At 40.7% G+C, this 13,171-nt stretch overlaps 1 protein-coding gene across 1 annotated transcript in view; it reads right to left on the bottom strand.

Annotated features, from left to right (window-relative positions):
• Positions 1 to 1,899: 1,899 nt before the first annotated feature.
• LOC136059377 (dynein axonemal heavy chain 5-like) overlaps positions 1,900 to 13,171 on the bottom strand; it is a 142,760-nt gene continuing 131,488 nt past the window's right edge. The window contains exons 75-77 of the mRNA XM_065753530.1: positions 8,738 to 8,946; positions 3,656 to 3,877; positions 1,900 to 2,366 (exon numbers count right to left, since the gene is read on the bottom strand). Coding sequence (XP_065609602.1) covers positions 2,145 to 2,366; positions 3,656 to 3,877; positions 8,738 to 8,946 — 653 coding nt within the window. The 3' untranslated portion in view covers positions 1,900 to 2,144. The remainder of the gene's footprint in view (positions 2,367 to 3,655; positions 3,878 to 8,737; positions 8,947 to 13,171) is intronic.

Below are 13,171 nucleotides of genomic sequence, written 5' to 3'. Positions count from 1 at the left end.
TTTTAAGGAGTTTACAGAATATTCTGGAACCACGTGGCTGTGGTCTTCTTCCTCTTGGGTACAGAATTGTCCCTGCCTGCAGTGGGAACCTGTACCATGGGTCAGGTTCCCCTGTGATGTCACCTGCTTTCTGCTCTGTGGGATTTGAGGTCTTCCTGAGCTGACAAAACAGGCATTAGTTACTGAAGTGGAAGGATCAAAGTTCAAGGAAGCTGTCACTTCGTTTTTTTTCCTCTACTTCACCCTGTGCTAGAACCATATGCCTATAGATTTTCTTTACACAAGAGTTTAATTTTTTAATGTACTTGACAAAGAAAGGAAATGCTGCATTTTCCAGAGAGCACAATATATAAGCTCAATCAAATACACATTTATTTTAATGAGTACTTCTAATTTCAGTTGTTCTAAGGATTAATTGTTTTCATAACAAGTAGCGAGTATTTCAGGCGAGGAAAGTAACACAATGCATGCTCTTCATTTTAAGCTTCATCAATGTCACTGACTTGAATTTTGTATGCACAAAGAGGTTAAAATTAACCACATAACCCCTCAAAGAAATAAGAAGTGGGGAGAGCCCTACAGATTAAATCCTCAATCTCCATACCACAGCATAGCCATCCCCATTGGAAGTCTTTCTTACCTTTTTTATGATTTTCAGAGCAAAGCTCTCGAGGCCCAGTCCTTCACTTTTCTCATAAGCAGAACTATCAGTGGAAGCAGCTGATGTGCTGACATACAGCCGTGCTGCAGGAGGCCTGGAGCAGATATTTGGAACAGCTGGTGTCACTGGGTAAGATCATCCCACCTGCACCCCACATGAAGCAAGTTCTAAAGGAATCCTGCCCCAGCTGCTCGTTTTTCCAAGAAGAAACCTGGCCCTTTCTGCTTAGCGATGGGTAGGGCTGCAAATATTGAACTTCTTCATGGAAGGATCCCTGCAGCTGCTAGTGAAACTGGGTGTGGGGAAAGGTGAGCTGACTTCTTAGACGGTGGCTGAAAAGAATAAGATTGCAAGTGCTTATGAGGAGAGGGAAAAAAAGCCAGTAATGATGCACTAGCCGCGTCTGTCTTTCAGAACGTCCAACAGCAATTTCTTTTCCTTTGAATTTGTGCTAGAGAAAAAAGCCAAACACATTTTCAGCCAGTAGCTATTAAAAGAGAAGTAGCAATTTCAATCATAAGGTAAACCACAGCAGAGATGACACGCAAAATAATGTCAACCTTTTTAGGTGAATCGACTCCCAGAAATGACTTTTGTATCTTCTAACTTTTAATATATATATATATATATATATATATATATATAATTTAACCCAGATTAATGCAAAATACAGTATAAAACACAGCTGAGAGGTTTGAGGCTACAGGACTCAAGGCAATAACAGCAACTCAGCAAATACTAGTGGGGCAAAAGTGGTGTTCAGGCATGACTACTCTGAGAAGGGTTTCAGAGCAACTTCTCACTTAGAACTGGGTGCATGCACATCTTCCTTCTAATGGGACACAGGTTTGGCAATGAGCTAACATGCAAAAGGTGTACCTTGTGCAAAGATAAACTCACTTGCTGGTACAACTTCCATTACCATTTCCATATACAAGGAGCTGTTCAAGGAAATAGCAGCATCCATCTGTACAACCACTCAACGAGTTTACAAATGCAAAAGTCAAGTGCATTCAGACATTGTGCAGAAAAAGCTAAAGTTTTATTAGGAGTGTCACTCACTTGTCATTACAGCTTTAATAATGCTTTGCTTGATAAGTTTTTAACTACAAAGTTGATTTTAAAAAGAATCACAACATACTGTGAGAAAGACTTATACTAGGAAGAAAAGACAGTGTCTACAAAAGAACCACCATAAATGTTAGAGCAGATATCACTATCATAAGCACTTCTTTCCTGTATGAGTGAACTAGCTGATGCATCCTTGCTTCACAGCACTTTCTGTACCTGTCACACTCTGACATTCCCTGGTTAAATACATTTAGGCGTATTCACTGAAGAGAGTAAACTGATCTATGTATGATTAACACAATCTCTATACCTCACTTGCTAATTCCCACACCACTCTGAAATAACAACAGGATTCCTACTGGCTGCAAACTTATTTCCTAAGTGGTTCTTTTTAAGAGCTACTTGTTCAACCTCATTTTGAACTGCAAAGCAGTGCCACTCCCCGTAAAGTCCAGTGATCAGGATTCTGTGCTGTTTTCAGGTACAAAGAGAAAATGTATGTCAGATCTGTCCTCCGAGGCTTTTTGTAGACAGGACAGGAGTAGTACATATTGCCTTGCTGCTTCTTTGGGTCCTGTAGTGCTGTCATGCTGACAGCATACACGTGGACCACGGGAAGACTTGTGAACAGCACCTGAAAATGTTGAAAGAGACACAGGGCTCAGCATTAGCAGGATAGGGTGTCTGAACTCCAGCATGCTAGAATTGGACTCATTGGTGGACTCCAGCAAAAACAGCAGCCAGTCAGCAGAAGCACGCAAAAGAATCCAAGTCCTGTGCTTGCTACTACACTGACCCCAATCTGTCTTTAAGCCACTGGCGGCTCAAAGAGTGCAGACTTCAGGAAGAGAAAGCAAGAGAAACCTATAAAGCCACACACCATGGCAAAGGATGACAATATGTCAGCACAGTTCTAGGAGGGAGTGAGACCTTTGGTTTTTATCCCCATCCTTTCCATCTGTGGCAGGTGTTCCCCATTCTTTCCTCACCACCTGCTCCTTGAATGGCAGGGCTGGAGCTGCAGAGGCCTAGCTGCATCCAGCAAGCTTCCCTGTTACACCTGTGCTGTTGGCAGTGGAACTCCAAAGGCTCATGGTGCCTCCTGGCTTTTGTCCACCGGACATCCCTTCTAACAATACAAAGTATTCATTAGCAGAGGCAGAAAAAAGGTTTCAAACCAACAGAGACACAGGCTTGTGCTGATGATGCCAGAGCACCTGGGCAAATTCCATACATGAGGGATGGATATCTTTTCACAAAGCAGGAAAAGAGTACCAGAGGCTGCCACTGGGAAGGCCCTATTTAGAAATCTTTGCCCTCAGCCAGGTACAGAAGTGCTTTACCTACAGAGATCAATGGCTTCAACTCTGCTTGCATGACAGAAAAGTTTACCAGCTCACACAGCGGCAGCTTTCCCTGTGCACCAACCTGTGCATGCAATCATACTCCTTAGCTAGGCTTTAAATGTGCTCAGTCACCTCAGCAAAATGTAACTCCATACATGGATAACTGAGCAGAAGCCCAGAACTAATACCAATAATACAAAAACAGTGCCAGTGGCTTCTTGTCACCTAAACACTGCCATCAGATCAGGCCTGGGCTCTGGGAGCAGAGACAGGGCCCACTCTCTCAGTCCAAAGGAGGCTGATCATGGGTTGCACTCATTCAGATATAGTTCTGCACCATGAACCCAAAGAGCCCAGCATCTGGTCTGCTCAAGTGCAGCGCATCCCAAACTCATCTTCTGACAGAGGCTTTTTGGTCTGTTGAGTGGGTAAACACCCTGTCCTCTTCCCGGTCATGCTATTACTTCACTCTCTTACAACCTGCTGTGAAGCCTATGCCACAAGCACTCGGAATACTTTCTGGTTTTCTCCGAGCACACTGTTACACTCCAGTCAGTGACGCCCCATGGATCTTTACCTTTGGTGCTGACTCAACCAGCTTGCTGTTCCTGCGGTCCCAACCAGCCCCTTCGAGGAAAAGGCCATATATATAGACCCCACCGATGTCAGCAGGAGGTGGGCCAGCCACGTCTTCTTTCATCATTTTGGTCACCTCATTGTGCAAAACAACGCTGTCAAGTGCCCATCCTTTTGCTAAATTTGAGCGAGTTGTCTCCTGCCTCATGGCAGTGAGGAATCCCTGAGGAGATCAAATATGACACAGAGGCTTTTGAAGAAGCTTGAACATACCCATTTCCAGCTGTTTTCCTATGCAGTAGTGACACGAGCAGTATAAACCTCAATCCACCGAATCTCATCTACGTATAAAACTAATTTCAGTAGTGTAACTCCAGTGCTCTCCTACACTGTCCCAGTGCCAGGCATTTTGTACACACTTGCTATGCTTGTGCTGGTGCAAAGAAGCCACCAAAGTGGCCTATTTAATGCATATGTCTAGCTCATCTCACCTCACACACCTACTTTGCAACGAGACAAATGGAGAAAAGTTTACACAACTAGCAAATAAATGTGGTTGGTAAGATTCTAAATACAGGTAATTGCTAAGGCACCAATAATACTGTGATTAATACTGTCATTTCATGTGCTATATTACCTTTCCGTATAGGAGCACTGTAAAAATGCTTTTCAGTCAACGGTTCCCAGTGCCTTCTACAGATCACAAAGGAAGTACAAACTGGGATCGTGTAATTAACTGCTGAAATGCTCCTGTCAGCAGGGCAAAACATAGCTGCTGCTCAGTGCAAAGCTTCAATGCATAAACACAGCATACTGCTGCAGACACCAGCAAGATAAACGTTCAGCATTTCAGCAATAGACACTGGAACAGACTGCCCAGACCAATGTGTGCCCCCTTCCTGGAAGCACTGGAGGCCAGGCTGGATGAGGCTGTGAGCAACCTGGTCTAGAGGGAAGTGTCCCTGCCTATAGCAAGGGGCTGGAACTACATGATCATAAAGGTCCCTTCCCACCCAAACCATTCTATGATTCTATAAAAGATTACAGTCAGGATATGGGTACAGGCTATTGCAAGGCAAGCCCAGCTGAAGATGTTGGTTGGCTATTTCCATATAGCTGTCCATATGTATGCACACTGTAGTACATGGGAAGCTCATTAGCCCTAAGAGACAGGAGGACTGACAGCTTTGCACTTCCGTGCACACACTGCGGATGTACACTTTATTTCACCATATGGAAATGTGGATAAAACACAAAAATTGAAGATCAGTAGTAATGAGGGAATTGATTAAAACTTTTAGGTTTCTTTTATTCATCCAGTCATACTGGGGGCTGAAGGAAAGGAAAAGAAGCTACATGCAGCAACGGCAGCATCTTGGTCTCGGTGTAAGGCCAGCATCTGACAACTGAGCCTGGTACCTCGCTGCATCTCCTAACAACAAAGCACCCTGAGATGACATTCATGAACTCAGATGTTTCAGTTAAATGACATTGGTGGCTTCTCATTAACGCCATTCCAGAAACCCCAGGACAAGTATTGCAAAGAGCTTTTGTGATAGCAAAGATAATTGTAATTGCATTTGAAGTAGTTGAGAACTCCTGCGCACCGCCAAGGGAGACAGGATTAAAGGCCAAGTTCCTCTATCAGAATGGCCATTAAATGAAAGCAGAATCCTTGTAGTTAATATGTGGAATTTTAATTTGGGGAAGCATGATAGTACCGTTAGTTTAAAACACACAGCGTTCACTGCCAGAAGGCCCCACTGGGCCACCAGACCCAAATCTACTGAAATATGAAAGAGAGAAGAGCAGGAAGAGGACAGGACAGAGCAGTGACTGTACTAAGGGAATTGGTTCAAAGGCTCTGTGGAAATACAGATATAAAAGTAAGCTCAGAGCTGTGCGTTATCTTCAGGGATAAGATTTAGTCAGCAGACTCTTGCAGAGATGGCAGAACATATATGCTCTCTCTAGTGGGACTTGTGACATTGATATTCTCATTAGAATGAATCCTAGATGGCATTAAAGCCTGCAGCTGGGACATGGAGCCCCACTTTTGATTTCTAGTATTGAAACCTGCTTTAATTTCTAGTATCTTTGCCCTCTCTTTTTAGTTGATTTTTCTTGTTGTTCTTGCTGTTTTGTTTTGTTTTGTTTTGTTTTTTTTTGGAGGGTTGCTTTTTGTTTTGTTTTTGCTTGGATGGGGTTTTTCTTTGTTATCCTTGTTTTGTTTTTTGAGTCAGAATCTCAAACCGCAGAAAATGATTTCTTCTTTTCCTCACCTGCCCTTTCCCAAGCATCTCCCTGGCCTGCTCACTGAAGGCTGCTAAACATTGGCTCCTTTGTCTTCTAACAACCCATACATACAAGCTCTGAACCTTCCAGAATCAGGCACCCATGGAAGCTATGACAAGAAATAAAGAAACTAATGTCTACTGTTCCCAAGATCACGTAATCTCTTTTCCTTGCTTGTGGGGTTCCTTGTTTGTTACTTATTTTGCATTTCCTACAGTGAGGAATATATTGCAGGGTAACTATGGAATCAAGCAGGCTCTGAGCAATGGAGCCATTGCACTACAGCTTCCTATTAGTATTCACATTACTTTGGCATCTCAGGCTCATGGCAATAAAGTGGGGGTTCATTGCACTGAGTGCTCTACAACCAGAGAGACAGTTCTGCCTCACAGGGCTTAAGATCCACATATAGGATGAATGACTGCAGCTGGATACAGCGATACAAAAAGGTAAGCAATAAAGCAGTATCCAGCAGAATAAGGCAGTGGGGAGGTAGAAATGGAAGATGCTTAGCGCTATGGTTTTGAGGACTGCATCCAGGAGACACTCTTTGTTTGGCACACCCAATTACCTTGGCCCAATGCAGACACAAAAAGGGAATCAGATTTTCTTTCACACAGAAGCCTCAGCCTGCCCTCATTTGTATTGCTATAAATGAAAATTAACTTCTGTGAAACCACTGAATTTATCCCAGTATATAACCAGTCCAAGGGAAGGCAAAGTCAGGTCCTATTTTTATTTTTTTTAATTGCTTGAGTGTTTCATTCTCCCAATGCTATAAATCTGCTTTATTGTCTTCTGTTATCCACGGTATTTATCCACTGACTATAAAACAAGCAGTGAGATCTATGCAAGTAAGCAAATTACAAATTATTTAGGAGCTGCATTTCCTCTCCCAAATGAAAGGATTTTTTCTGAGAGTTTCTCAGCTGTTACAAACAAGCCATTAAACCATTAGAAGCAGCACTTCATCACCTCAGCTTTCTTGAGAAGATGGAAATCCATTTTCTTAACATGTGAAATAATGGTTCTAAGCACAGCGACATTAACAAAAATAATATTTAACTAAACAGAAAATGAGTCTTTCTTTGTTCAGACAAATTTCTTGTAGAATGTTCCCACAGCCTGGGTTACAGAAAATAGACTACAAAAATAACCATCTGATTATGAAATCTGTGACTGTCAGCACCAATGGTTGTTTAAGTCAGGTAAACACATCTTCTGGACTTTTTTCTCTGCACAATATGTATTTAGGGACTTCTGGAACTATGTGTCATGAAATGTTTAATTTTAGAATTTCTAGAGGCATTCTCACTTACTAGGCTCTATTAAATCGTGACTTGTCTGGGGACATCTTACTCTGATTACTTGGCAGTTTTTTTGAGGGATCCAGACACATGGATCCAAAAGAAATGCAGCATGCCTCAACTAGGCTGGCCAAATTTCAGAACTGACACAGCTCCAAACAGCAAAAACAAAGCCAGCTAAAACAGCCAGTACAAAATCTGTGTCAGCTTTTTCTCATCTGTAGTACAAAAGCAAATAATAACAAAAGCCAAAACCCATCAGGGTTGCATCCAGCCTGATCATTGCAACAGTTACTTAGGAATGTTTTAGTGTTGTTAACAAATCAAGTACAGAAGCATAATCGTTTCATTAAAACCACCTCTACTCTCTTTCATACTTCTGCTTGGGAACTCTTTACTCAGGGATTTTTATGAGCACGCTTCTGTGCTGTGAAGTTGTATGGGCAGACAGCTGACAGACAGGCTAGATGATAGATGAGCATTTCCCAGCAGTAGCGATAGAGAATATTTGCCACTGTAGCTTTCTCTCTTCGAGGCAGCTGTTTCAGCTAGCTTTTGCATTGCTAACAAGTACTGAGATTAAAATACATCTTTAAAATAGCTCTTTGCTAAGGCTCCACAGCAACCTGTTGGCTGGATGCTCTCCCAATGACTCACTTCCACAATTCACAGTTCCCACAAACATCTGTGAATCACAAAAAGCTTTAATGAATGTGGTTATCTGTGCAGGGGATCTGCGCATCACCTAAGTATGTGTGCTTCACCTCTTTTAACTTTGCTCTCAGCTGTTCCTTTTTGTTTTTTTAACGTTTCTGTAACACTTTTTTATTCCGGGGCGTGAGGCAGGGGCTGTATGTTTTATATGTCCCTCCAGACCGAGACTGGCACAAGCCTGGGGTGGTATAAATAACAAGCCCTACATTTCAAGGAACAGATTTACAAGGATTGAGAGTGAAATTCAAACCTCTTTTTTCTATGTATGTCAAAGTTTTCAACTATGCCTTGTTTTGTCCTTTAAGGAATTTCCACACAATGAATGAAAAACAGATTACTCTTTCAGAGGAGAAGATAAAAACAGGAAATGTGGGAATGGGAAGAAAAAAAAAAAAACAACAAAAGAAAAACCCAACAACTATATCCACCCTATAATCAAAGCAATCAGATGATCACAGAGTCATAGAATGGTTTGGTTTGGACGTGACCTTAAAACCTACCCAGTTTCAGCCCTGTGCTGTGGGCAGGGCTGCCCCCCAGCAGCTTAGCTGCCCAGGGCCTCATCCAACCTGCCTTGAGTGCCTGCAGGGATGGGGAATTCCATTATTTCACAATATCATTTTTCGGTCGAGCAAAAAATTTATTCAATTTTGAACTTAATGTATGTTATATTTAAGCTAAAAATGTATCTAAGTTACACTTAGGATAGTCATGATGGAGTTAGCTTGAAGTTCTCTCACTGTGTTGTATCAGTCTGGCAGACCTACCTGTGGATTAAAGAACCCCGTCATCCAGAACTGATTTGGTCGGCCATCCAGGAGCCAACTGCTAAACTGCTGATTTCTTTCAAGAAGCTCAGTAAACCAAAATCCTAACGTTGTAGACTCCCAGGAAATTCGAAACCATAGTTTGGGTATTCTGGCATCATACATACTATCCAATGCATCTCGCAGTTCTTCTGACATAATTATAGTTCCTGGAAGATAAGTAAAACATTCAGAATGAACTTTCCCCCGGCTCACAAAGGCAATTAAAATTTTCAAATGACATTCTGAGTCTAATAAACCCTCTTTTGTTGTCCCTTAATTGCACACCTGTTGCACTGAAGTCTTATCAGCGTGTAGTTAATTCGCACAAATTTATGACTCGATCCAAAGGAAATGTGACAAGATAAAAGATATTTCTTCTGCTATTTTGATCAGAAATAAAGATTTTTTTAAACAACTCCTTCTCCTTCACATACAATATTTATATTCATTATATTGACACTGCCTTTGGAATGTGATTAATCATTTAAAACTTTTTAATACATTTTAATGGCTCCCAAATACATGATCAACGATAGAGATATACAGTATAACTCATCTACATCCTCAGCATGCACTGACAGTTATTATATTCATGAAATTCGCTGCTATTAATGATAACTTTGTACACTTCCATTATCAAGATTGCCAGTAGGAAAAGGGTATATAGAGTAAAGCTAGAGGGAAGATTTATTTTGTTTTGTTTTGTTTGTTATTCTATTTTGTCAGTGTATGCTCATATTTTCCATGCATTAGTACTGTTGTCTCCACTAAAATATTGGCATATATGTGATTATTATACAACTTTTGCCGTTCTGTATGCCAAATGTTCTTATATCTTACCAGTCTGTACTCTCAGCAGTACTGACAGCAAGCACGTGGCTCATATGTGGGATAGGATTGGTCAGGATAGGATGGGATAGGATATCTTCCATATTCCAGCTAACATATTTTGAACTGTAGAAACTGATCGGGTAGCCCCTGTTCTGACTATATCTTCATGTAATACCAACATTAACTACATCATCATACACACAGCTATTGTTACTGCCACAAGAGTTATTTGGTGAGTGTAAAGAAGAGCTGCAGTTGCCCATCCAAACATCTGTATGGAAATCAGGCCTGTATTAAGTAGGCATTCCAAATATCTTGCTTCCACAGCAGTTGAAGAAAAAGAGGAGAATATCCAGAAACCAAAAATCAGCTTGTAATTTAGATGAATGCAGCAGCTACTCTAAACACTTGTATTAGTGCGCAAATCTCCTGCTTTGTAACTATATATTAATGTCAAATAGGATTCATTTTCTTCTAGCAGATAATCATAGAACCATTTAGGTTGGAAAAGGCCTTCAAGATAATGGAGTCCAACCATCTACCTGACCTACTGAATCCCATCACAAAATCATGTCTCTTATTGCCACAAGTGACCTGATCTCATTTACATGCATGTCCTTCTATGCAGAAAATGCTGTGAGAAAAATCATCTTTTACAAAACCCCAGATGATAAAAAGTGCTGCAGCAGTACAGACTATAGCAAACACATCAAGCTATTCTGCAATCTCCGTAATGGCTTCATATTCAGGTTCACATTTGTGTTCTGGGATACGTAAAAAAACTTTTATAACACAACTCATAAACATTCTCTTTAGGTAAAAACCATTTTCAATAGAAAGCTTAGCACCAACATTTAAGGAAGAAGACACTCTGTGTCATCTCCCCTTTGTCTACAAAAATGTAGTATTAGATTGCACACTTGATTAGCACTCTGGAGGCAGAAAAATGAAAAACAAATGATGCAAAACATGTTGGCTTCAATTTCAGAGCAACCTTAGTGAAAGCAGAAAACAAGTGAAGAGAGTCCCCTTCTCCTCCTCAGGATCACTGCCATCTGAACTGAGAAATAACACTTTCACCTTTGGCTCTTTCTTCTTTTTGGGCAGATAGAGACAACTTTCTCCTGAAACAGTATTCTTCCCGGTTCCTGCAGGCAGGCTGGAGCTTTTCAAGTATGTACATAAAATCACTCTGCCCAAAAGTGTGGTGCAACCTCTCAGGATGGCTGCCTGTTATGACTCAGAGCAGCTGCTGAGAGCATTAGGCCAAAGAGTTCTTGAGGATGAGGTATGTTCACAGCCCTGGCCTCAGTCATATAGCTGCATAAATATTCCTAGTGAGTGGGTGTCAGCCCTGGCAGTAGGCATACAGTGCTTGAATTTCAGCACTACAGCACACCGAGTGACATCTGTGGGTGTCAGGATGCATTCCTGCAGCTATAATACTCTTATAAACATAAAAATAAGAAATAAAGTAATTGTCAGAAATGAAATAGATAACAGACGAGAAAAATAATGGTATCTTTCTGGAAAAGGGTGATAAATGCATTTGGAAAACTGTATTTAACAAATTGAAATAGTAGTGCAACACCATGAGCTTCTCACATTTAACTTCTGAGAAGATCAAAGCCCTGGTTACCATATGAAGAAACTGAATGTCCTATGAACTTAATGTGACAGGCTGGAAAGTATTATGAATCACACAAGCCAGCTGTTAATAAGTGGGTTATTTTTGGTTTTACTTTCCATTCCATTCCCTCTCTTGAAAGGAATAAAGCTCATCTGAAATGGTTGATAGAAGGTCACGTCAGTTAAAGATGTTAGGGCATTTTGATGCTCCCAGAACAATACGTAATGTAACCATACTGTCCACGGAGTACATGCAGCTTTGGAATTAGAATTGCCCTTTTTTTCATTGCTCTAAATTTATTAGATCTTACTTTCAAATCAAATCTAAATTTACCTAATTGGTATGTAGCAAATGAGTCAAATAAATCTACTCAGTTCTGAGTATTACTAGCTTTACTGCTATTTAAGTACTCTGTTCTTTAAAAATGATCATTTTTTAGGGTGACTCATTCAATAGGCATAATGCTGTTTATGGACAGCATCAGGAATTCTATTACTTCATATAGTTGTTCCTTTTTCACTACAACACCTAACTGGAAATTGTGGGATTTGAAAAGTTTGGATCTACATTTTCAATTTTACATTTAGGAAAATTTCTATCTGGATTAGAAAGTGTGAATTTCCCATACAAATGAGTGGATGAAGTTAGAAATGAAATATCTTGAACTCTGGCATGAACCAAAATAACCCTCAGTTCACAGACTGATTCTCTTTCCAAAGGCACAGATGTGAATCAAGAAAACCAGAATAATTATATATGATATAAATGAGATGAGATGGAGTTAGCTTTTCCATCAAGTGCAGTTTGCCAGTAGCTGTCATAATTATAATAGGGTTGGAGACCATCCCTTGAGAACAATACTTCATAGACAATGAGTCTGGGCAGAGCACTGTCCTGAACAGCGAGCCTTAACAGTACACAGAGGAGGGAGCTGAGTGAGAGCATCAATCTGTTCTTGGATAGCAACTACAGCAAGTTGATCTTTTCAGCCTTTAATCCCCACTGAAGCCTACTTCCCAAGCAACTGGATTTGTTAATGTCAGATCATTCTGGATGGACCAGTCACTCATTCCTTGCCTCTCACCAAGCTTCAACTTCTTTGTTGAACACGTTGAGGAGAAAATCACAATTTGCTTGTAACCTTATAAGCCTTCCTCTATTTCTTCCTTATGGCATCAGCTAACTTGCTGGTGCTTTCCTCAAGAAGCATTTAGATGAGGTGCTAAGGGATTTGATTTAGTAGCTTAGTGGGTAGGGATGGTGATAGGAGGATGGTTGGACTAGATGATCTTGTAGGTCCTTTCCAACCTAATGTACCTATGAATCTATGAATCAAAGAATGCATTATTTATTATTCTACCCAGAGGTACTACATTAACAGAGTAATGGATTAAAAAAAGGTGATATGTATGTTTTCCCATACCTAAAACTCGATCTTTCCTTTGCGAGTTGCAGTATGTTCCGAAGAGCAGACTGATCACTACTGCTGTGCTGAAAGAGATCAATGTCTTTGCTTCAGAGCAAAGACAAACCTTCAAACCTTTTCTATTTCCCTGTTTCTTAACTTGCAGCACTTGGGAACTTCAGCATTTGGAGATACTTCCCAGGAAGCTCTTGAAGCTCATTTAACTACACTGTGCTGCTTTAGTCCTGAGCCACTCAACAATTCAGGACTTCCTTTTGCTTCTGATCCTCAGAATAGGAAATGTAAATCACGCAGGCAAGCCCTGCAGTGCATAGAACACTCTCCATTTTTCACTTTTAGACTATTATTCTCTCCAGCTGCACCCAACCTTTGCCTTGTTCTGCTTTCTATTTGTTTCCAACTTTTCTTTTCTGGTAGAGTATCCTCTGATTTAATTCCTCAAGTCAGGAAAGATGAAAAGAAACAAGAAATTTGAGTTGCATGCTTTTTTGTTGGTTTTTTTTTT

This window comes from Cyrtonyx montezumae, unplaced genomic scaffold (genome assembly GCF_038088225.1).
Source record: "Cyrtonyx montezumae isolate F1298 unplaced genomic scaffold, pur_monq_1.0 scaffold_8, whole genome shotgun sequence".
Classification (NCBI taxonomy): Eukaryota; Metazoa; Chordata; class Aves; order Galliformes; family Odontophoridae; genus Cyrtonyx; species Cyrtonyx montezumae.
This window is presented reverse-complemented; position numbering and strand designations above follow the sequence as displayed.